At 45.4% G+C, this 26,166-nt stretch overlaps 1 protein-coding gene across 1 annotated transcript in view; it reads left to right on the forward strand.

The window, feature by feature from the left end:
• EHD2 (EH domain containing 2) overlaps positions 1-24,225 on the forward strand; it is a 33,576-nt gene extending 9,351 nt beyond the window's left edge. Inside the window, exons 3-5 of the mRNA XM_069746610.1 lie at positions 4,261-4,673; positions 21,818-21,982; positions 22,875-24,225. Of these exons, the coding sequence (XP_069602711.1) occupies positions 4,261-4,673; positions 21,818-21,982; positions 22,875-23,411 (1,115 nt within the window). The 3' untranslated portion in view covers positions 23,412-24,225. The remainder of the gene's footprint in view (positions 1-4,260; positions 4,674-21,817; positions 21,983-22,874) is intronic.
• Positions 24,226-26,166: the final 1,941 nt, after the last annotated feature.

Raw genomic sequence — 26,166 nt, forward strand, 5'->3', positions numbered from 1 at the left:
CCAGGCACAGGTCCCCTCCTTGCATAGGCACCACACCCCCCGCTAGTCCTTACTCAGCCACACTCAGTACATACAGTGCCTTGGCATTCTCCTTTTATTCTTATTTGGGCATTTTGTAACTTGCCTGTCCAGCACGGTACCCGCCTGGCTATCCTAATACATGGGGGCTGGCTGTTGCTTTGGCCAAAACTCATGGATGCAGGTTACATTTTTCAAACTGTGCTCTCATTTGCACCATAATGGGTATTCAATGTGCACAGCACCTAGTGGGCCTACAAGAAGACTATTGTGCCAGCTGTGGCACAAAATGTTAGAAGCAGATCCTATCAGTCCTGTGCTTTGCTCTGTGTGGCCTCCATGGATCAGACTTGTGTTTCCAGCATATCCAACAGATGATCGATTGGATCAAAATTTGGGGAACATGGAGACAAGTCATTAGCTCAAACCTTTTCTCATGTTCTTCATCTTCCTGGACAATTTTTTGCATTGTAGCAGGGGGACATTATCCAGCTGATAGAGGGCATTGCCATTACAGAATATCTCCACCACGAAGGGGTGGGGGGACTTGGTCTGAACAAAATTTAGATATGTGGATATGACTCATCTACATGATGCCAGGACCTAAGCTTTCCCAACAGAATGCTGTCCAGAACATCCCACTATCTCCACCAGGTTGTCATCTTCTCATGGCGCATCCCGGTGCCATCTCTGCCCTAAGTAAGTGACGCACACTCACCCGATTTCCCACTTGATGGAAAAGAAAATGTGATTTATCAGACTTCGCCCCCTTCGTCCTTTGATCCATGGTGCAGATCTGATGCTCACATGCCTCATCGCAGTCACTTTTGGCACTGGGCAAGGGTCACCATGGACATTGACAGGTCTACAGCTACCGAGACTCATATTATTGATCTATTATTGCCAGCAGGATCTTTTCCAGCATTTTTCATTACAGTAGCTCTTCTGTTGGCTTGTACATGATGGGCCTCCATTCCCCAAGCGCATCGTTGACCGGTGGGTGCCCATTACCCGGTCTCCGGTTGTCCTTTCTTGGGTCACTTTTGGTAAATACTAATCACTGCATACTGAGGACGCTGAAGGAACATCTCTGGGCCATGCGCCATATACAGGTATAGCACTATGTCTGACTTTTGACAAAAATGATCCTTTAACCCGCTGGCCATTTTCTTAGTCTTCCTTCTGATTGTGTATCTGCTCTGTGTGAACAGGATGGTCTTTCAGTGCCACTTTTGTGACCAACGTAAACTAGGTTTCCCAGAAGCACCCTGCTTCTTCTCCTGGCTCTTCTTATGGTGCATCTAACTGCTTGCTCACACCGTAATATACCCACTATAGTAAAATTGCCAGTTGAGCTACTGAGCATGTACGACCTGTCCTGAAGGAACTGCGGGACAGAGCCATGAGTAACGGGGCATTGATTGCATTTGACAACTTCATTTTTTAGGAGTTCAGACCACCGAGATGATCGATGTTGTGGGAATAACCCTCTAATTGCAGTTTTTGCAGGAAAACCACTTTGGTTCCACCAGACATTTATGCTAGAGGAAACACACACATATACGAGAGCTGCCCACGAGTTAATGTCCTACAGAGCTGTAAGGGTAGTAGGACGAGTTTGTGGCTGCCAGTGAAGAATCGTCTCTTTCCAAGATCTCAGCCCCGCAGGCTCCCTTGGGCTCCCTTCCCTCCCAGTTTTACATTTCCAAAAAAGGCTCTTAGTTCTATGGGTTTGCTGGAAAGTTTCAATCCTGGCAAAGGAGGAGGCAGCCGAAATCCATGGATGGGGAGGAGGGAAAGGTTTTGCTGCCAGCAAAGAAAATAATGAAATCATATCCCAAAGTTTTTACTAACAATGAAACCGACTCTTATCTCTCCCTACCAGAGGGTGCAGGGCACGAGGACATGGCCGGACAGATCATGCTCAACAACACGGGGAGGGAAGGAAGGTGGTGCGCAATTCCTGGGCCACATCACTGGAGAACATGCATAATAGTAACGTGTAATTATGTATTGTAGAAGTGGTCGCTCATATATGGGAGAAGGGCTGAGATGAGTAATAAGAACACTCAGTCTCAGACACATAACTTGCCCCATCTGCCAATCTGTCACAGTGCCCGCACCTATTGTATACCACTTATAACATTGCCGTTTTATGTTGTGCCCAAGTTTGTATGTTCTCCACGTGTTTGTGTGTTTCCTCCGGAGATGGGGAGGAGGGGGATGCAGCTGCAGATTCTCACTTCATATTTAGAATCAGTAATGGGTACATTGTTTCATCTGCTCCAAAGGGGGCGTTATGTCTCTGGTACTGGCTATAAAGGAGTTTTAAAAAATGTCCATAAATGTTCTCAAAGATACTCTTATGTATCGGCTGCTATCCCAAGTGCCGCTAGATCCGTATTTAGTTTGTACTTGACACAACAAAGCATTTCCTATATCGGTTTTTCATCAGTGCTGTGTGTGAAGGGGGTTGTCTGTCAGGTTTATTTCAATATCTGAGCCAGTCCCCCTCTCTTTTTTTTATACACCAGCGTGACAGAAATGAAGGCTGGCTTAGATATTAAAATCTGTTAAGTACCTGCCTGTTGTGCCTGGATCTCTGCCGGAACAGAACAGTCACAAACCGCTCCTGCCGGTGATTCAGTGGCTTCTGTTGACGTCACGTTGACTTCTCTTCCGCTCTGCTCTGTTGACAAAGAATGACTGACCAAGTCATCCTGACTGACAGCCGGCTCCCCGCTGCTTAACTGCAGGGAGCCGCCCGTTTCAGCATGACGTCAGCAGTCACGCCTTGTCGACAGGGCAACCCTGAAGAAGAAGAGCTGCTCTGATGACATGGAGCAGCAGAATCGCCGTCAGGAGCGGTCGGTGAGTGCTCTGACCTGGTGCCTAGTAGAACAGGCAGGGAGTTGTCTCTGTTAGCAGAGGTTTTAAGCCCATGTAAAAAATATATAATAGTCCTGGACATCCACTTAAAGTAATTCCACCCACTAGTGATAGGTAATAGTTAAAATAGCTAAATGATAACACTTCCCAACCCACGCAGCCTTCGCATTACTTTCCATAGGAGCAGGTGTCAGATATGAACCAGACATCGGAGAAGAATGCGCCAGGATTATAAGTATAGAACGTGCTCCCTTTTATTCCAGATCTTTTAGAACAAGAAAAGAATCGGCGCAAATTAATTCAAGCGTATTACCAGTAAAATAAACCGTCCTTCGCTCTCATCCATCACAGAATTATTTGCTGTCCTGTTATATATAAATTGTTTATATCTTTCTTCAATCCAGATATTTCAGTTCCCTTCACAAATCCCTTCAAACGTCATTAGGACTAATCTAGAAGATTCGGAATAAACATATGAATGTGACAGTGGTATCAGGTGGAGAGTGCATTCGTTCCAGTGAACTGCAGCGCAACCGCCCAAAGACAATAGCGGCCCTGACGGGGGTGGGGGCCAATAATTTAGGACTAATTTATATCGCATTGATTACACAAGAAATTTTAAAGAGGATTCGTCACTTGCCATAAAGAATTTAGGAAATGCTGCAAATCAGTCTGTATTCAGTCACTTGTCATAAATGTGTACATTTTTTTACTTGGTGTAAATGCCGCTGTTTTCTTGAATCCTTTGATGTTTTTCTTTAGTTTCTGCTCCTTTCCGTTCCTGAGATAAGGCCGCCTGTTCCCTATATATAAATCTTGTCTTTTTATCCAACTGGGTGTGGTTAAGAGTCTTAAGAGAACATCTGTAGAGAAGAGTTGAGGACCACGCCCACTTGGCTAAAAATAAAATAAGATAAATGTTTATACAAAGAAGAGAGGACCATATTTTAGGAAGGGAGAGGCCCAGGACCAAAAGAAAAACTATGCTGGATTCAGGAGAACATCAGTATCAGATTGATGATTGGTGGCGGTCCGACAACTGTCAGTCCCACTGATGAGCTGTTACCAAGTCCAGCAGTCACCAGAAACCTGGGACACTCCAGCTCTACAGACAGTGCACTGGTCGTTCTTATGTCCTCCCGCTTAGCTCCCATTGAAATAAATGGGAGCTGGGCTGCGGTCCTAGATCTGCTGACAGCTGATCAGAGGTGGTACCAGCTGTCGGACCTTGATGTTGATGACTTAGCCTAAATAATTGCCATCTGCATCCAATTTCTAGAATACGTCTTCCTCCAATGTTATAATATTTCTTAGAACTTTAGAGACTAATGAGAACATCTTCTCTCTTCCTAGGTTATGATTTTCCATCCGTCCTACAGTGGTTTGCTGAGCGAGTCGATCGCATCATTCTTCTTTTTGACGCCCACAAGTTGGAGATTTCAGATGAGTTTTCTGAAGCCATTAGAGCCCTAAAAGGTAACGAGGACAAAATACGTGTTGTCCTGAATAAGGCCGACATGGTGGAAACCCAACAGTTGATGCGCGTGTATGGTGCCCTGATGTGGTCACTGGGCAAAGTGTTCAATACGCCCGAAGTTCTACGGGTCTACATCGGCTCCTTCTGGTCTGAGCCCCTGATGATCTCCGCCAACAGGCGTCTGTTTGAACTCGAAGAGCAGGACTTGTTCCAAGATATCCAGAACCTGCCCAGGAACTCGGCTCTGCGTAAACTCAATGACCTGGTGAAAAGAGCCCGGCTGGTTAGGGTAAGTCACAGCTTGTTCCTTTTTTTTGTGATTTTTGTGAAGATCTGCCATTGTCAAATGTCCAACCTGTTGCGGAATTTCAGCTTTCAGCAGAATCATCAGCGCTCAAATATTATAGGAGAAAGAGTCTTTTTACTTGGTATGTACAGCAACTAGTATCTCCTTCATCACGAGGAAAGACCTGAGACGTCATACAATATACATCGCATGCACATAAGCAAATTATAACAGTAAACACAGCGCCATCTCCTGGCTGCTGAATCCAGTTCCTCCACAGTATAAGCCTGCAGTTGTTTTATACTACAACAAAACCAGCATTTATTGCAGTCTGCAAACCTTAAGTAAGACAGTGATGTTACATCCTTTACGTGAAATGGTTCAGATTATATAATATTAACATTTTTTATGACGTTTCAAGTTTCTTTGTGCAATATCAAGAACATCTGATGATTTCTTATTGAGTTTCTGCTCGGAATATCTGCAGCAATTTGTGGATGAGGATTACAAATTTGGAAAATGCATGTATGATATAGATGGTTGCCTCTTGCATATTCTGTATATTGTTTTGCTGTTAGAACCATTTCATAATATCAATGTAATTTATTTTTCTAAAAAAAAAAAAATCAGGAAAATAGTGGAAAAATCCATGCAGAATTTAGAAAATGCTGCAATTCAGCCTGGAAAATTCTAATGCTGATTTTTCCATAGTAAATTCCAATCTTTGCAATGCATGGGGTCATATTATAGAAAAATCTGATAGTAAGACCATTAACATGTAAGTGCAGAATTGCATCACAGGAGGGAGGACATTTGCGCCAAAATATTGAGACTTTTTAAAAAAACATCTGAAGACCCCCGACCCACCTGACAATGACGCCCAGTGATCCTATTTCAGAAAGTGCACGGGGCGCAGGTCATAGAACTCTGTGTTTGGAAGGGGAAGTGAATATGCAGACCCCTATTGTGAGGATATAAACACCCAGCGCGGGTCAATTATCGAGGTCACACAATCACTCTACCAGAGATTACACAGAGGACGTCAGGCTTCTAGTACAGATGTCCATCAGTGTGCCCGTAGGAACTGGTCTGGGGCAAAGCTACTGATTTATCAGGGCATAGACATTGGGGAAAAATGGCTAAAATCTAGCACATAGTATGACATCATCAAGTTTCAGACCTATTTTTGGTGATTTCTTAGAGACTTTTTGCATCTGACAAAGGGGAGTGGCTTGGAGAAAGAGGTATGACGTCAACGGAAAAGGGGTGTGGCTTAAAATGTGTCTCTGGGTGCCAAAACTGGCGCCATCCAATAGGTGGTGTAAAGTTTTGGGGAAAATGTCTACTTTTATAGGAGTCAAGACCCTGATTCCAGCAATGTGTCACTTACTGGGCTGTTTGCTGCAGTTTTGATAAAATCTCTGAAGATGTAGCAGAGCTTTGAAAGCTGAGCTCTGTATAACACCGCCCACACCACTGATTGGCAGCTTTCTGAGTGCACTGTGCATAGGCAGAAAGCGGCCAATCAGTGTGGGGGAGGGAATATACAGAGCTCATGAATAGGGAGGACTACATGGCAGCAAGTTTGCTACTCCTGTAGCTATAATCGTCTGCTAATAAAACTATGAATCTATCAAAACTACAGCAAGCAGCCCAGCAAGTGAAATCGTAGGAATTAGCGTCTTTGCTCCGATATTATGCTGCTTTCACATTCAGTGGCAAAAACCTGGTGACACTTTCCATTTAAGAATGATGAAATATTAATTTTAAAGCAGCTTTTCTTTGGAACTCTGTGTTGTGCTATTCCTCTGTTACTCCTCCTGGTAATGTATGAAGAAACTGACAACTGGTTTTAGAATTTTTTTCAATAAGATGTTTCCCTAAAAGTGTCTGACCTCGACAGTCTATCTAGTTAAGGACACTTTCAATTTATTCATATTTTGCCAGGGGGCATAACTGAGGGACATGAACTTAAAGCAAAATCGCAATTCTAAATTTGGGAGAGTTCTGAAGATGGCAGCCGCACCTTAGTGCTGACTTTTGCAGTATTTGAGGTTTGATCCTGAGTGTCACTCGAGGACACAAATCAATACTTTAGAAAAGACAAACCCCCTTGTGGGTATATGTGGAATATTCTATATTTGGGTGTAGAGGAGAGGGTGCGAGGACGTACATGGGTGTCGGGCCTGTTCTGATGCTAGATGATTTCATTTGCTTCTCTTTCTGGCTCTGGCATCCAGGCTGGGAAAATGGTGTGTGACCCAAAGCCAGCACATTCCTAGGAGTTTACTCACTGAGGGAGAGAGGGAGAGGGGGAAATGGAGAGGTAAGACAGGGAAGGACAGAGAGGGAGAAATAGAGAGGCGACGGAGAGAGGGAGAAATGGAGAGGTAACACAGGGAAGGACAGAGAGGGAGAAATAGAGAGGCGACGGAGAGGGAGAGAGGGAGAAATGGAGAGGTAACACAGGGAAGGACAGAGAGGGAGAAATAGAGAGGCGACGGAGAGGGAGAGAGGGAGAAATGGAGAGGTAACACAGGGAAGGACAGAGAGGGAGAAATAGAGAGGCGACGGAGAGGGAGAGAGGGAGAAATGGAGAGGTAACACAGGGAAGGACAGAGAGGGAGAAATAGAGAGGCGACGGAGAGGGAGAGAGGGAGAAATGGAGAGGTAACACAGGGAAGGACAGAGAGGGAGAAATAGAGAGGCGACGGAGAGGGAGAGAGGGAGAAATGGAGAGGTAACACAGGGAAGGACAGAGGGAGAGGGGAGAAATAGAGAGGCGACGGAGAGGGAGAGAGGGAGAAATGGAGAGGTAAGACAGGGAACAACAGAGAGGGTGAAATAGAGAGGCGACGGAGAGGGATAGAGGGAGAAATGGAGAGGTAACACAGGGAAGGACAGAGGGAGAGGGGAGAAATAGAGAGGCGACGGAGAGGGAGAGAGGGAGAAATGGAGAGGTAACACAGGGAAGGAGGGAGAGGGAAGAAATAGAGAGGCGACGGAGAGGGAGAGAGGGAGAAATGGAGAGGTAACACAGGGAAGGAGGGAGAGGGAGAAATAGAGATGTAACAGGGAAGGAGGAGAGGGAGAAATGGAGAGGTAACACGGAAGGAGGGAGAGGGGAGAAATAGAGAGGTAACAGGGAAGGAGGAGAGGAAGAAATGGAGAGGTAACACAGGGAAGGAGGGAGAGGGGAGAAATAGAGAGGTAACAGGGAAGGAGGAGAGGGAGAAATGGAGAGGTAACACAGGGGAGGATGGAGAGGGAGAAATGGAGAAGTATTAAAGGGAAGGATGGAGAGAGGGAGTGGGAGAAATGAAGAGGTAACACAGTGAAGAAGTAGAGGGAGAGGGGAGAAATAGAGTAGGGAAGGACAGAGGAAGAGGAGGAAATGGAGAGTTAACACAGTAAAGGAGGAGAGGGAGAGGGGAAAAATGGAGAGGTAACACAGGGAAGGACGGAGAGGGAGAAATAGAGAGGTAACACAGGGAAGGACAGAGAGGGAGAAATGGAGAGGTAATACAGGGGAGGACAGAGAGGGAGAAATGAAGAGGTAACACAGGGAAGGACGGAGAGGGAGAAATAGAGAGGTAACACAGGGAAGGAGGGAGAGGGAGAGGAGAAATAGAGAGGTAACACAGGGAAGGACACTGAGGGATAAATGAAGAGGTAACACAGGGAAGGACGGAGAGGGAGAAATAGAGAGGTAACACAGAGAAGGATGTAAAGAGGGAGAATTAGAGAGGTAACACAGGGAAGGATGTAAAGAGGGAGAGGGAGAAATAGAGAGGTAACACAGGTAAGGACGGAGAGGGAGAAATAGAGAGGTAGCATGGAAGGATGGAAAGAGGGAGAAATGGAGAGGTAACACAAGGAAGGATGGAAAGAGGGAGAAATGGAGATATAACAGGGAAGGACGAAGAGAGGGAGAAATGGAGAGGTAACACGGAAGGACGGAGACGGAGAGAGGGAGAAATGGAGAGGTAACACAGGGAAGGACGGAGAGAGGGAGAAATGGAGAGGTAACAGAGAAGGATGGAGAGAGGGAGAAATGGAGAAGTGTTACAGGGAAGGATGGAGAGAGGGAGTGGGAGAAATGGAGAGTAACACAGTGAAGGAGGAGAGGGAGAGGGGAGAAATAGGTAACACAGGGAAGGACATAGAGGGAGAGGGGGAAATAGAGAGGTAACACAGGGAAGGATGGAGAGAGGGAGAGGGAGAAATGGAGAGATAGCACAGTGAAGGAGGAGAGGGGAGAAATGGAGAGGTAACACAGGGAAGGATGGAGAGGTTAGACAGGGAGAAATGGAGAGGTAACACAGGGAAGGACAGAGGGAGAGGGGGAAATAGAGAGGTAACACAGTGAAGGAGGAGAGGGAGAGGGGAGAAATGGAGAGGTAACACAGGGAAGGACGGAGAGAGGGAGAAATGGAGAGGTAACACAGGGAAGGATGGAGAGGGAGAGAAGGAGAAATGGAGAGGTAACACAGGGAAGGACGGAGAGAGGGAGAAATGGAGAGGTAACACAGGGAAGGATGGAGAGAGGGAGAGGTAGAAATGGAGAGATAACACAGTGAAGGAGGAGAGGGGAGAAATGGAGAGGTAACACAGGGAAGGACGGAGAGGGAGAGCGGTAGAGGGGAGAAATGGAGAGGTAACACAGGGAAGGACGGAGAGGGAGATAAGGAGAAATAGAGAGGTAACACAGGGAAGGACAGAGAGGGAGAAATGGAGAGGTAACACAGGGAAGGACAGAGAGGGAGAGGCAGAAATAGAGAGGTAACACAGTGAAGGAGCAGAGGGAGAGGGGAGAAATGGAGAGGTAACACAGGGAAGGACGGAGAGGGAGAGAAGGAGAAATAGAGCGGTAACACAGGGAAGGACAGAGAGGGAGAGAGGGAGAAATGGAGAGGTGACACAGGGAACGGCAGAGAGGGAGAAATGGAGAGGTAACACAGGGAACAGCAGAGAGGGAGAGTGGGAGAAATGGAGAGGTAACACAGGGAAGGACGAAGAGGGAGAAATAGAGAGGTAACACAGGGAAGGATGGAAAGAGGGAGAAATAGAGAGGTAACACAGGAAAGGATGGAAAGAGGGAGAGGGAGAAATAGAGAGGTAACACAGGGAAGGACAGAGGGAGAAATAGAGAGGTAACACAGGGAAGGATGGAAAGAGGAGGATAGAAAAATGGAGATGTTACACAGGGAAGGACAGAGAGAGGGAGAAATGGAGAGGTAACACAGGGAAGGACGGAGAGGGAGAGAGGTAGAAATGGAGAGGTAAGATAGGGAAGGACGGAGAGGGAGAGGGGAGAAATGGAGAGGTAACACAGGGAAGGACGGAGAGGGAGAAATGGAGAGGTAAGATAGGGAAGGACAGAGAGGGAGAGGGGAGAAATGGAGACGTAACACAGGGAAGGACGAAGAGGGAGAGAGGGAGAAATGGAGAGGTGACACAGGGAACGGCAGAGAGGGAGAAATGGAGAGGTAACACAGGGAACAGCAGAGAGGGAGAGTGGGAGAAATGGAGAGGTAACACAGGGAAGGACGGAGAGGGAGAAATAGAGAGGTAACACAGGGAAGGATGGAAAGAGGGAGAAATAGAGAGGTAACACAGGAAAGGATGGAAAGAGGGAGAGGGAGAAATAGAGAGGTAACACAGGGAAGGACAGAGGGAGAAATAGAGAGGTAACACAGGGAAGGATGGAAAGAGGAGGATAGAAAAATGGAGATGTTACACAGGGAAGGACAGAGAGAGGGAGAAATGGAGAGGTAACACAGGGAAGGACGGAGAGGGAGAGAGGTAGAAATGGAGAGGTAAGATAGGGAAGGATGGAGAGGGAGAGGGGAGAAATGGAGAGGTAACACAGGGAAGGACGGAGAGGGAGAGAGGGAGAAATGAAGAGGTAAGATAGGGAAGGACGGAGAGGGAGAGGGGAGAAATGGAGAGGTAACACAGCAAAGGACGGAGAGAGGGAGAAATGGAGAGGTAACACAGCAAAGGACGGAGAGAGGGAGAAATGGAGAGGTAACACAGGGAAGGACGGAGAGGGAGAGAGGGAGAAATGGAGAGGTAACACAGGGAAGGACGGAGAGGGGGAGAGGGAGAAATGGAGAAGTAACACAGGGAAGGACGGAGAGGGAGAGAGGGAGAAATGGAGAGGTAAGATAGGGAAGGACGGAGAAGGAGAGGGGAGAAATGGAGAGGTAAGATAGGGAAGGACAGAGAGGGAGAGAGGGAGATATGGAGAGGTAAGATAGGGAAGGATGGAGAGGGGAGAAATGGAGAGGTAATACAGGGAAGAACGGAGACAGGGAGAAATGGAGAGGTGACACAGGGAAGTACGGAGAGGGACAGAGAGAGAAATGGAGAGGTAAGATAGGGAAGGACGGAGAGGGACAGAGAGAGAAATGGAGAGGTAAGATAGGGAAGGACGGAGAGGGACAGAGAGAGAAATGGAGAGGTAAGATAGGGAAGGACAGAGAGGGAGAGGGGAGAAACTGAGAGGTAACACGGGGAAGGAGGAGAGGGAGAGAGGGAAAAATGGAGAGGAAACACAGGGAAGGACGGAGAGGGAGAGAGGAAGAAATGGAGAGGTAAAACGGAAAGACGGAGAGAGAGAGGGAGAAATGGTGAGGTAATAAAGGGAAGGATGTAGAGAGAGAGAGAGGGAAATGGAGAGGTAAGACAGGGAAGGATGGAGAGGGAGAAATGGAGAGGTAACACAGGGAAGGATGGAGAGGGAGAAATGGAGAGGTAACACAGGGAAGGAGGAGAAGGAGAGAGGGAGAAATGGAGAGGTAACACAGGGAAGGATGGAGAGGGAGAGCGGTAGAGGGGAGAAATGGAGAGGTAATACAGGGAAGGATGTTAGCTTGCTGAACCAGACCTGAATTTAACCCCTTCATGATGGAGCCCTTTTTCGTTTTTGCGTTTCTGTTTTTAGCTCCCCTTCTTCCCGGAGGCGTAACTTTTTTATTTTTCCATCAATATGGCCATATGAGGGCATGCTTTTTGCGGGACAAGTTGTACTTTTGAACGACACCATTGGTTTTACCAAATTCATGTATTCAAAAATGGGAGACAAATTCCAAGTGTGCTGAAATTACAAAAAAAAGTGCAATTCCACAACTGTTTTTTGGACTTTATTTACCATGTTCACCAAATGCTAAAATTCACCTGCCACTATGATTCTCCAGGTCATTACCAGTTCATATTTCAAAAACCTGACCGGCACATCCAAACATAGACTAAGTGTGAACAGGTGCTGAACCTAGAGTCGCCAACTCGTATATAGTTAAGTAAATAAGGCAGCACACTGCAGCGCTAAAACCTGCAAACTTGAAACACGAAATTTGAACTGCATTACTGCACTAGAAATATGAAAAATGAGAGCGTTTAGCGCATAAAAATGGCCAATTTTATGTGTACCTGGTAGCCACTTTACGGCATCTCTCTTATACCAGGTCCTACACTTGCCTTACCTCGCTGAGAATAAACGTCTCCATCTGAATGGGTACATGTGAAACCTCTTCCTAGACTAAAATTCTCTCTCTGTGGAGGGGTTATGGACCTGTTGTAATTAAAACACCTGAGGCTAGGAGGCGGAGTGCACGATCAGAAGGCTAGAGAATACATTTCAAAAACCTGACTGGCACATCCAAACATAGACTAAGTGTGAACGGAGAGGGAGAGAGGGAGAAATGGAGAGGAAACACAGGGAAGGACGGAGAGGGAGAGAGGAAGAAATGGAGAGGTAAAACGGAAAGACGGAGAGAGAGAGGGAGAAATGGTGAGGTAATAAAGGGAAGGATGTAGAGAGAGAGAGAGAGAGAGGGAAATGGAGAGGTAACACAGGGAAGGAGGAGAAGGAGAGAGGGAGAAATGGAGAGGTAACACAGGGAAGGATGGAGACGGAGAGCGGTAGAGGGGAGATATCGAGAGGTAATACAGGGAAGGATGTTAGGCTACGTTCACATTAGCGTTTCACTAATGTGCATCGCTGTTGCATCGGCGACGCAGCGGCGACGCGCCCCTATGTTTAACATGGGGGACGCGTGCGTTTTTTTGGTAGCGTTTTCCGACATGTGCGTCGTTTTCGACGCTAGCGTCGGACGCAAGAAAATGCAACAAGTTGCATTTTTCGTGCGTCCGATTTTCGTAAAAAAACGACGCACGCGTCGCAAAACGCAGCGTTTTTGCGCGCGTTTTTGGTGCGTCGCGCGTTGCGTCGCCGTTGCGTCGCCGACGCACCGGCGCGCAACGCTAATGTGAACGTAGCCTTAGCTTGCTGAACCAGACCTGAATTTAACCCCTTCATGATGGAGCCCTTTTTTGTTTTTTGCGTTTCTGTTTTTTAGCTCCCCTTCTTCCCGGAGGCGTAACTTTTTTATTTTTCCATCAATATGGCCATATGAGGGCATGCTTTTTGCGGGACAAGTTGTACTTTTGAACAACACCATTGGTTTTACCAAATTCATGTATTCAAAAATGGGAGACAAATTCCAAGTGCGCTGAAATTACAAAAAAAAGTGCAATTCCACAACTGTTTTTTGGACTTTATTTACCATGTTCACCAAATGCTAAAATTCACCTGCCACTATGATTCTCCAGGTCATTACCAGTTCATAGACACCAAACATGTCTAGGTTCTTTTTTATTTAAGTGGTCAAAAAAATCCCAAATTTGTTAAACAAAAAAATTGCATCATTTTCCGAGACCTGTAGCGTCTCCATTTTTCATGATCTCTGGTTGGGTGAGGGCTTATTTGTTGTGTACTGAGCGGACATTTTTATTGATCCTATTTTAGTGTAGATACGATCTTTTGATCACCCGTTATTGCATTTTAATGCAATGTTGTGGCGACCAAAAAAACATAATTCTGGCCTTTTTTAATTAATTATTTTTATAGCTTGATAAATCGGGCGATTCTGAACCCGGCAACACCAAAGATGTGTATGTTTGTTTTTTTATTGTTTTATTTTGAATTGGGCAAAAGGGGGGTGATTTGAACTTTTAGATTTTTTTTATATTTTTAAAAACATTTATTTTTACTTTTGGCATGCTTCAGTAGTCTCCATGGGAGACTAGAAGCTGTGATCTCCTTTGCTACACACAGGCGATAATCAGATCGCCTGTATGTAGCAGAATTGCTGACTTGCCATGAGTGCCAACCATCGGGTGGCGCTCATAGCAATCCGGCAGTGACTACCATAGAGGTCTGCTGGAGACCTCTGGTTGTTATGCCAACCCATCGGTGACCTGCGATCACGTGACATGGTCACCGATGGGCGGGATTTCTGGCGCGCTTGCCGGAAGCCCGCGTTAAATGCCGCTGTCAGAGATTGACAGCGGCATTTAGCAGGTTAACAGTAGCGGGTGTTAGAGGCACATGTCAGCTGTTCAAAACAGCTGACATGTGCCAGGATAGATGTGGGCTCAGCACCGGAGCTCAAATGAAAGGGGAAGACACAACATGCGCCATACAAGTACGGCGCATGTCATGAAGGTGATTGTGTCTATCCTCACCGGTATAAAGCACATAGGGCACAAGCCCCACTAATGCCCCTATAGGTAATTTCTCAGCACTGCTGCGTTCACCAGTGCGGACGTGTAACCTTTGCTTCTATAGAATTTGCCTTTAGCTCCTCCCATCTGTGTAGAACTTTAAAAGCACCAAATGTTATCTCATGTAGATTTAAAGTGTAACTGACATTTCAGGAGAACTAGCAGCGGAATGTCTGTGTTGGCCTCTGGCTCCTCCCCTTCCATAGAACTTTAAAAGCACCAACTGTCATTTCCTATCTCAGTATTGTGAAAATCTGTAATCACTAACTATAGATTTTACTTATGAATTATAAGTGAAAGATCAATCCAGGAGGAAAAAGAAGATTTCTCTAATATGGTATATTACAAACTTGCTTATTTTCATGTGTAGTGTCGAGTTATGAAATAAAAATTAAAAAGACGATTACACTTTAAGTGTAGGAAATAATGGATTGAACATGTTGGCCATTTCAAATGCCCCCACAAAAAAAGTATAAGTGGGACTACATATGCTCAGCCCACTCTCCAAGCGAAACTCTATGCTTCCCAGCCTATTGAGGGTCCCTTAAATTAGACCCTCACTGACTTTTTTACCCTTTATGATTGACAGGTTCTAAAACTAAAAAGGGGTTGTTAAGGACAACTCTCTTATTAATAGGACTGAAGTTGTTGGGGTCTTGGGTTCAAATCCGATCAAGGACAACATCTGCAAGTAGAGTTTGTATGATGGTGAATTGGATGAGTGCAGTCTAACGGCCCCCATACATACAGTACTGGACTTGAGTCGGAAGAACGCACTGATATCAGCGTATGGGGGCTTCCGAAGAGAAGGATCCAGCCTGTTGGATTTCCCGCAGACGATACTTTTGTTCTTTGGGAGTTTAGCCAATGCCGGAGGAGTCTGCCGAGCTGGCAATTCCAGTGTATGCCGAAGAGAGAGATAGTTATCAGCCAAACAATCTTCAACCGTCGGCTATCTAATGTGTACGGGGCTCTGGTTGCCTTCTTCTCAGTCTCCATCTTCTTCCTCACAGCTGCATCTGGATTTGCCATTTTCATCTTCAATAATTTATTGTTGCACAGGATCTTTCGGAATTTGGAATTCCACCCAAAAACAATAATTTGGGGGTCTATTTGTTGCAGGAGGGGTGGGGGCATGTGTTTGGTATGTGCCTGTATGATTACATTGGGAAGCTAGCCGTTGGCTCTAGAGACTGCCTAGAAACATTAGAACCTCCTTATCTCTTCCTGTCACCTTCTCGCCGTGTACCACCGCTTTGTCCTGTTAATGAGAGCAGTGTATGAGATTTCCTCACCGAGGGAGGGAGGTGTATGTAATCTTGGTGCAGGGACATCTGTTAAACCATTTTATATGGGGTAGGGCTGGCCCGGTGGGGCCACGCAAGTTCTGTCTGCACTATTATGAAGTAATAGAGCCCTAATCAGTCCAGAGTAAAGACGCAGAGCAAATTCTAGACAGCACAAGCCACATATGAAAAACTAGATGGTGGCCCAATTCTAACGCATCGGGTATTCTAGAATATGCATGTCCACGTAGTATATTGCACAGCCCACGTAGTATATTGCCCAGCCACGTAGTATATTGCCCAGCCACGTAGTATATTTCCCAGTCACGTAGTATATTGCTCGGCCACGTAGTATATTGCCCAGTCACGTACTATATTGCCCAGCTACGTAGTATATTGCCCAGCTACGTAGTATATTGCCCAGTGACGGAGTATATTGCCCAGCCACATAGTGTATTGCCCAGCCACGTAGTATATTGCCCAGCCACGTAGTATATTGCCCAGTCACGAAGTATATTGCCCAGCCACGTAGTATATTGCACAGCGACGTAGTATACAGCACAGAGCCACGTAGTATACAGCACAGACACGTAGTATATTGTCCAGCCGCGTAGTATATTGCCCAGCCACGTAGTATATTGCCCAGTCACGTAGTATATTGCACAGCGACGTAGTATATTGCACAGCGACGTAGTATATTGCCCAGCCACGTAGTATATTGCCCAGCCACGTAGTATATTGCCCAGTCACGTAGTATATTTCTCGGCCACGTAGTATATTGCCCAGCCACGTAGTATATTGCCCAGCTACGTAGTATATTGCCCAGTGACGGAGTATATTGCCCAGTCACGTAGTATATTGCACAGCGACGTAGTATATTGCACAGCGACGTAGTATATTGCCCAACCACGTAGTATATTGCCCAGCCACGTAGTATATTGCCCAGTCACGTAGTATATTGCACAGCGACGTAGTATATTGCACAGCGACGTAGTATATTGCCCAGCCACGTAGTATATTGCCCAGCCACGTAGTATATTGCCCAGCCACGTAGTATATTTCCCAGTCACGTAGTATATTTCTCGGCCACGTAGTATATTGCCCAGCCACGTAGTATATTGCCCAGCTACGTAGTATATTGCCCAGTGACGGAGTATATTGCCCAGTCACGTAGTATATTGCACAGCGACGTAGTATATTGCACAGCGACGTAGTATATTGCCCAACCACGTAGTATATTGCCCAGCCACGTAGTATATTGCCCAGTCACGTAGTATATTGCACAGCGACGTAGTATATTGCACAGCGACGTAGTATATTGCCCAGCCACGTAGTATATTGCCCAGCCACGTAGTATATTGCCCAGCCACGTAGTATATTTCCCAGTCACGTAGTATATTTCTCGGCCACATAGTATATTGCCCAGCCACGTAGTATATTGCCCAGCTACGTAGTATATTGCCCAGTGACGGAGTATATTGCCCAGCCACATAGTGTATTGCCCAGCCACATAGTATATTGCCCAGCCACGTAGTCTATTGCCCAGTCACGAAGTATATTGCCCAGCCACGTAGTATATTGCACAGCGACGTAGTATACAGCACAGAGCCACGTAGTATACAGCACAGACACGTAGTATATTGTCCAGCCGCGTAGTATATTGCCCAGCCGCGTAGTATATTGCCCAGTCACGAAGTATATTGCCCAGCAACGTAGTATATTGCACAGCGACGTAGTTTACAGCACAGAGCCACGTAGTATACAGCACAGACACGTAGTATATTGTCCAGCCACGTAGTATATTGCCCAACCACGTAGTATATTGCCCAGCCACGGAGTATATTGCCCAGCCACGGAGTATATTGCCCGGCCACATAGTACTATATTGCCCAATCACGAAGTATATTGCCCAGCCACGTAGTATATTGCACAGCGACGTAGTATACAGCACAGAGCCACGTAGTATTCAGCACATACACGTAGTATATTGTCCAGCCACGTAGTATATTGCCCAACCACGTAGTATATTGCCCAGCTACGTAGTATATTGCCCAGTGACATAGTATATTGCCCAGCCACATAGTATATTGCCCAGCCACGTAGTATATTGCCCAGCTACGTAGTATATTGCCCAGTCACGTAGTATATTGCCCAGTCACGTAGTATATTGCCCAGTCACGTAGTATATTGCCCAGTTACGTAGTATATTGCCCAGTCACGAAGTATATTGCCCAGCCACGTAGTATATTGCACAGCGCCGTAGTATACAGCACAGAGCAGTATACAGCACAGACACGTAGTATATTGCCCGGCCACATAGTATATTGCCCAGTCACGTACTATATTGCCCAGCTACGTAGTATATTGCCCAGTGACAGAGTATATTGCCCAGCTACATAGTATATTGCCCAGCCACATAGTATAATGCCCAGCCACGTAGTATATTGCCCAGTCGCGTAGTATATTGCCCAGTCACGTAGTATATTGCCCAGTCACGTCGTATATTGCCCAGTCACGTCGTATATTGCCCAGCCACGTAGCATATTGCCCAGCCACATAGTATATTGCCCAGCCACGTAGTATATTGCCCAGCCACGTAGTATATTGCCCAGTCACGTAGTATATTGCCTAGTCACGTAGTATATTGCCCAGTCATGAAGTATATTGCCCAGCCATGTAGTATATTGCACAGCGACTTAGTATACAGCACAGAGCCACGTAGTATACAGCACAGACACGTAGTATATCGGCCATCCATGTAGTATATTGCCCAGCCACGTATGTAACAGGTTAAAAAAGACTTAAAATAAAAAAAAACATATACTCACCTTCTGAGGGGCCCCTTGTAGTCCTGGCGCTTGTGTGCGGTGCACGCGGCAGCTTCCGGTCCCAGGGTTGCTATGAGCGCAGGACCTGTGATGACGTCGCGGTCACATGACCGTGACGTCATGCCTGGTCCTTCTCGCATAGCATCCTTGGCACCAGAACCTGCTGCTTGCACTACCGCGGACAGGGCGCACGTCGGAGGGTGAGAATAACAGTTTTTTTTTTTTATTATTATTATTTGTAACATTAGATCTTTCTACTATTGACGCTGCATACGCATCAATAGTAAAAAGTTGGTCACACAGGGTTAATAGCTGCGTTAATGGAGTGCGTCATAACACGGTCCATTAACGCTGCCATTAACCCTGTATGAGGGCTCACTGGAGGGGGGTATGAAGCGGGCACTGACTGCAGGAAGGAAGGTGCGGCAATGGTCGTGGGCGTTTTGCCACAACCAATCAGCGACTTGGATTTCCATGACAGACAGAGGCCGCGACCAATGAATATCCGGGACAGTCAGAAAGACAGAAGGACAGACGGAAGTGACCCATAGACAATTACAGTATATAGTAGATATCCCCACGTAGAACATTTTATGACATAACCCTATATATACTCCTACACTGAGGACTAGTCCAGGCTGGGGCAAGGGGTAAGCAAAAAGGCATTGCATTACTTTGCCTATAACAAGGATATGGTGAACTTGGCAATTAGGCATAATTGTCAGGACCCAATTCGGACCCAAATACTCAATGAGCCCCAATCTACACCTTGATAAATGTTGACAGGAACAAGATTTTTGGGGGGCTTTCTTTGAACAGCGAATGAACTGCAAACAGCTTTTTCGACAGGAAACACAACATCCACGATACTCAAAAAGTCTTAACATTATTGCATTTCCCTTTTTTGATTGGTCTTCTTCACGTCTTACCTTTCAATGAGTGAATGAAGAGTTTTTGGATGGCTCCCACTATAAGGTTGTCACGTCAGGATATGGATTCTATTTGAGGAGCTGCGCAGATTTAGTTTGTTTAGGGATCTCAACATCTCCAAGGGTTTTGTTTATGAGTACAGTGCAGGTCAAGGGAATGGAAGTACAGGAAAGAAGGCAGAATTTATGGTCTTCTTGAGGTTGTTCTTCAGGACAAGGTCTGGCAATAAATCAGATCTGAATGCAAGACCTGGAGCTGAGTGAAGTATCTTTCCTTTCTCACATTTATAGCATCTAAATATCCACGTTTATAGCTAAAGAACCAAGCGTAGAGAACTAACTTAGCCAAAACCAACTTTTCTTCAATACCTTTCCTCTAGAGTAGTCTGATGGTGCCCACCAATATTGCCCTTGCCCAAAGCTGTCCAAAAATAGACCCACTGTAACCTTTTTAGCTCTCGCTGACCACTTAGTAGTCATCCTTGCTTGGACAGCGGTAACAAATAAAAGCTATATCAAGGATAGAGTAATGTTGCCAATTGGCCATTGATAAAGGCTCAACAATTAACAAGGCCCATCTACAGTTCACATAGTCAAGGGGTCCTGAGGATGGACCTCCCAGCTGATGGCCTTATTCACATGTCAGTATTTGTCACGTATAATAAAAACGGAATGATTATTTTGATCAGCCTTTGATCAGTTTTTCTCGTAGGTGGCAACAAAAAAAAAACAAAAAAGTCTCTCCACCTTCTCCTTTCTGACGGTCAGTGAAAATTGGACCACACTCAGATGTCATCTGATTTTTTAATGGACCTATAGACTTGCATTGCCGATTTTGTTTGCAACGCTCGGATCAAAATCGAACATGTCTCCACATTTTTTCACGGATAGCATACATAAGAGAACATTGGATGTTTGAATGAGGTCTAAAGTTGTCAAGAAATTTCTTGAAATGTCATAAGGCATAATAAATATTTTCCAACATTGGCATGGCCATTGGATCTGTACAACGTTCCAATTACTACTTTATCGACTTTGTGGATCCCAAAGATCCATGGCATAGATCCCAAAGATCCATGGCTTCAGGCTCAAAATGAAGAAGGAAAACGGAACCCATGGTGCCAAACCCACCTAGTTCCCACGTGACTAATTTATGTCTTTGAGGGCTCTTGATCAACATCTGATCAACATCTTATCTCTTAGTTCACAGAGGAGATAGGACATTAGAAGTGTGACAACGGGCTTACAAGACTCTCCCCTTAAAATCATGACCTGAGAGCGCATGTGTATGTTTGTGCAGGGTCTGAAAGAATGTTATTGAAGGTGTATGGGCTTACATTTTCCATGAGGAACCCAAAAATTAGTGAAGGCAGCTCAGAAACTAGATATCTGCAGTATATAGTTGTACATATGGAAACAAAGAGAAGGCAATGATAGGGGTGGATGGTATCTTATCTCATCAGTTTAATGGTTCCGGTCTCATCTGAAATAGATAAGCAGGTTGGTGTCATTAATGGTATCAGTCCCAAAGGAAACTGAAAGCTTTTCTGTCATCCTGTTCTCCTTGAAGTGTTAGATGTCTCATGCTCCCGCCTGCCCCGTCTTCCTACCATTCTCTCTATTGATGTTGTGGTACGTGTTATTCCCTGCCAACCCCGGAGAATTCTGTTGGCTTCCTTAGCAGGAAGAGAGCAGGATGCTCTTAGAAAGACCATGACGTGGATGGAGCAGAGACACCACACGTGTCAGACACATGTATTTTCTTTTCAGCCCAAAAGCAAGGTTATCAAAAAGTGAAGACAATAAATGAGGCTGTGTGCGAGGGAGGAGGGTCCAAATCACTGAAATGACCTTTACATATGAGTTACAGAGTTATTACAGTTGATTCTAACATGAGCTTGTGCAGCTCGCACAGTCGTTATGGAGCCCATCAATATAGGAGGCCATAGTTTAAATATTCTCCATCCATCTTAATTATGGGTGGTGTGAACCAGAGGAATCTTTCTTGGCACTGTCCCCAAATTAGCAAATCAAAGACAAGAAGAATACTCTGAGGACAATGCCACACTTCACCCAAAGTCCCCCCATACATATTAGACTAAAGTCTGCCAAACCTGCCACTATCGACGGGTTCGACTGACAGTTTTATGTGTATGGGGACCCTGGATAGATGATGCCAGGGAGGTTTAGGATACGGCATGTCCAATTTTGTCTTCCCGAAAATCTTCACCAGCAACGCTCTCAGAAAGAGCACAGGAACATTCGGCCAGGCAAGCCTGTGTATGGGAGAGAAGACCGAGACAGCTGCACCATTGTTTGGCTCTCAGCCCTCTAAAGGTGTATGGAAGGTAGGGGGACATTTGTAAAGGCCGAATTGGGTGTTTTGGACCCATATTCGAGGGATGGTTGAATGAATTATCTCAAGGAGGTAGACTCATTTTCATTTTTGCAATTGGTCATCTTCTTTTATAGAATTTTGGTCATGTAATAATACCAAATTGCTACAACTTCTCATCACATGTTTACCTTTGCAGGTCCATGCTTACATCATCAGCTACTTAAAGAAGGAGATGCCTTCCGTCTTCCGGAAAGGAAACAAGAAGAAGCAGCTGATTAATGAGTTACCTGTTATTTATGCCAAGATTCAACTAGAACATCACATTTCTCCTGGAGATTTCCCCGATTGTGCCAAAATGCAGGTAGCTATTGCTCTAAAAAAGCTTTTAAGTGGCCACGTGATTTGCAGATTATTGTTTCTATTTTTTCTAAGTTTGACATTTAAGATTTGATGGATGGTAATGGCTTCGGTACCAGTATGAGAATTACACATCCATTTCAGGCAGATGACTGTAGATGGTATCTTTACTGTTCTGTGTGGTCTATCGGAAACTAGCATGATATACATTTGACGTATACAAAGATCGTATAGATAAGATTCATAGAAACTGAGCTAACTTTTTACAGGCAGTATTCGGGATGGAAAACTATTTGTGGCACCCAATCACGCCACTGGCAAATTTCTGTAGCATTCATGTTCTTTATCTAAAGATATTCCTCCATACTCATTCCCGACCGCTTCATTTCTCTTTCGTGGTTTTTCCATACCCCATTACCTGCCTACTTGAATGAAGAAATCTCATAGAAATCAGCTATTTTGGGAGGTTTCACGCAGGTATGGATATTGCCTGGGAGATTTTCTGACTCTTCCAGGGGTCTGGGATGTCTCGCCTTATTCCAGCAGTTGACAAGTATACTTAAAAGAGTTTTCTGCATTATTCCCAACTTTTTACAAGAGTCTCTCCCTTGACAATAACCTGCTCACACAGTTTCTCCCTGCTGGGATCACCAGTGATCAACTCTAAACAATGGGAAAGCCTTGGAGGTAAAGGTTTCCCCACTGGATAATTAAAGTATTGCTCAACCAATAGGTTATCAGTTTGTGCAACTATTCGGCACTGTAACCAAAAGATGAAGATTCTTCATTATCTCAGAAATCCCTAATATGGTATATGATAAAGACTTCTAAACAGGACAAATGTTTGAAGCTTTAATTAATTTTCTAATGTTTATATATTTTTTACCGTTTTGCAGGAACAGCTCATGATTCACGACTTCACCAAATTTCACTCACTGAAGTTGAATATGATTGATATTCTTGATGAGATGCTAACAGTCGACATTGCCAAATTGATGCCCCTTCTGCGTCAGGAAGACCTAGAGACCACCGACAATGTTGTACAAGGAGGAGCCTTTGACGGAACTCACAACGGTCCTTTTGTTGAAGGCTCCTTTGATGGCATCTTAGAAGGCATGGATGATGAGGATTGGGTGGTTACAAAAGACAAACCCAAATATGATGAGATCTTCTTCAACCTAGCCCCCACTGATGGCAAATTAACTGGCACAAAGGCAAAGAACTGGATGATAACAACCAAGTTACCCAACTCTGTCCTAGGGAAGATATGGAAACTTTCCGATGTTGATCGTGATGGCATGCTGGATGATGAAGAGTTTGCTTTAGCAAGTCATTTGATTGAAGTTAAACTGGATGGGCATGGGCTTCCTCCAGAGTTGCCCAATCATCTAGTCCCACCATCCAAAAGGCGACAGAAGGGGTCCGCCGAATAAATGCTCTTCAGCTTCAAAATTCTTGTCCTTAAACCCAACCTGTTGCACACTCACAAACTCGATGTCCTTCACGGGAACATTCGTCATCATAAGATACTAACCTGAACAACTTATTCCAAAGGCACAGTGTCTGCTTCAATATATCCAAGTGACTTATGTTTTAGAAGCTCAGAGCTCTTCATGAGAGTGACAGTAAATGTACATGGTTGAAGATAAGATAAGAAAGACCTATTATACCAAAGTCTGGGAAAAAACACACAGAAGAACCCATGTTTACCACAATATACAAGAGCCTGGAGCCACACACATCTCAGTAGGGTAAAACTGTTAGATTAAACAAAGGCATAGCGATGCTTCCTACACCAAGGCCAAGGATGAGTTTTCTGTTCCCATCTTGTATTTGAAGCCTTAGCTAAGGCACAATAGCTTGTTGGCATTCACTTGGCTCTGAGCACCCAGGGAACCCTGACAATGCTTGTACTGTATATTACCCTCCTGTTATTGAGAACGGCCATTTTCAATACAGCTCAGTTGGGTTGGTTATGTGAAAGAGCTGGAAGGAGTTGGTCAACTTTTGAGCTATCCATAATGTATAATGTTGCATAATCTCCGCACTAGACATGTAATGTTGGTATATTCTGCTTTCTTCACTGAAAGGAACATAAGCAGCAGGTCACTTTTATGCCTTATTGCTTTAATATATATATATATCTTTGTATACGTGTTTGCTTTAATAATATCACAGGTGTTCTGAATGAATTCTGTAAGAATGTATGAATTGAATAAATAATGCGTAGCAAAATTGACAAAAATCGATCCGTGGTCAGCAGAACTAAGATTCATATTATTGCTGTCCTGAAGATGGAATAAGCTGAATCAGGCCGGATACACGATTCCAGGCAGCTACAAATGGGCCCTTCAGACATGGGGGAAGTGAAAATTGATGGCACTTAAAGAGCTCATACACATTAGACCAAAGTCTGCCAAACCCAAATATGATGAGATCTTGTTCAAATTAGTTACCATTGATGGCAAAGTAACTGGGCCTCCCGATGTTGGGAGAGAGAAGGTACCAGCCTACTCAATTTCAAATTGGCTGACCCTTTTGTTCTCCCTGGAGATAAGCCACCACCAGATGATAATCAGAGCGTCTCTCTAAAGGTACCGTCACACTAAGCGACGCTGCAGCGATACCGACAACGAAACGGATCGCTGCAGCGTCGCTGTTTGGTCGCTGGAGAGCTGTCACACAGACCGCTCTCCAGCGACCAACGATGCCGGTAACCAGGGTAAACATCGGGTTACTAAGCGCAGGGCCGCGCTTAGTAACCCGATGTTTACCCTGGTTACCATCCTAAAAGTAAAAAAACAAACGCTTCATACTTACCTTCCGCTTAGATAGGTGCACTCCAGTAAAGGTACCGTCACACATAACGATTTCTTTAACGATATCGTTGCTTTTTGTGACGTAGCAACGATATCATTAACGAAATCGTTATGTGTGACAGCGACCAACGATCAGGCCCCTGCTGGGAGATCGTTGGTCGCTGGGAATGATCAGGACCTTTTTTTTGGTCGCTGATCACACGCTGTCATCGCTGAATCGGCGTGTGTGACGCCGATCCAGCGATGTGTTCACTGGTAACCAGGGTAAATATCGGGTTACTAAGCGCAGGGCCGCGCTTAGTAACCCGATATTTACCCTGGTTACAGTTGTAAGTGTAAAAAAAAAAAACAGTACATACTCACATTCCGGTGTCTATCACGTCCCTCGCCTTCAGCTTCCGCACTGACTGTGAGCGCCGGCCGTAAAGCACAGAGGTGACGTCACCGCTGTGCTCTGCTTTACGGCCAGCTCTCACAGTTAGGGCGGGAAGCTGACGGCGAGGGACGTGACAGACACCGGAATGTGAGTATGTAGTGGTTTGTTTTTTTTACATTTACAATGGTAACCAGGGTAAATATCGGGTTACTAAGCGCGGCCCTGCGCTTAGTAACCCGATGTTTACCCTGGTTACCCGGGGACTTCGGCATTGTTGGTCGCTGGAGAGCTGTCTGTGTGACAGCTCTCCAGCGACCACACAACGACTTACCAACGATCACGGCCAGGTCGTATCGCTGGTTGTGATCGTTGGTAAATCGCTAAGTGTAACGGTACCTTTAGATGAGAAGAGAATGAGAGTTCCTGATCGTTGGGGAGAGATGGCTGTTGGAGGAAAGATTGTTCAACTAACCGCTATCTGATGTGTATTGGGCCTTTACCAGGGGCATAACTACAACAGGTGCAGGGGTTGCAATCGCACCCGGGCCCTGGAGCCTATGAGGCCCTAAAAGTCCCTTTGGCCTATAGAAAAAGACTATTGCTATTAAAGATTTAAAATATTTGGGGGCCCCACTGGCACTTTCGCATCGGGGCCCATGAGTCTCAAGTTACGCCACTGCCCTTTACTGTCCATCAGATTGCACATAAAAGACTATGGTGATGAGTGCCCCCCTTGACCGGTGTAGCAGAGGTGTGGGCCTAGTGGAAGGTCTATATCAGGGCTTCCAGATACCAAGTGTTATTTTTCATCTTGGTGTCTTCTTATGTGCTAGAAGAGGCTTTAGGTCCGTGAATCACCAGGGACCGATGTGACAGCTGCCTCGGCTCCTCTTATATTTGTGAAGGATTTTTAAGAATACTAAGGAGATTACTCAAAACCAACATCTTACACTCATCAAATTAGCATTTGGGGCCTGTGCACTGTGACCGCCA

The sequence above is a fragment of the Ranitomeya imitator genome, chromosome 2 (genome assembly GCF_032444005.1).
Source record: "Ranitomeya imitator isolate aRanImi1 chromosome 2, aRanImi1.pri, whole genome shotgun sequence".
NCBI lineage: Eukaryota > Metazoa > Chordata > Amphibia > Anura > Dendrobatidae > Ranitomeya > Ranitomeya imitator.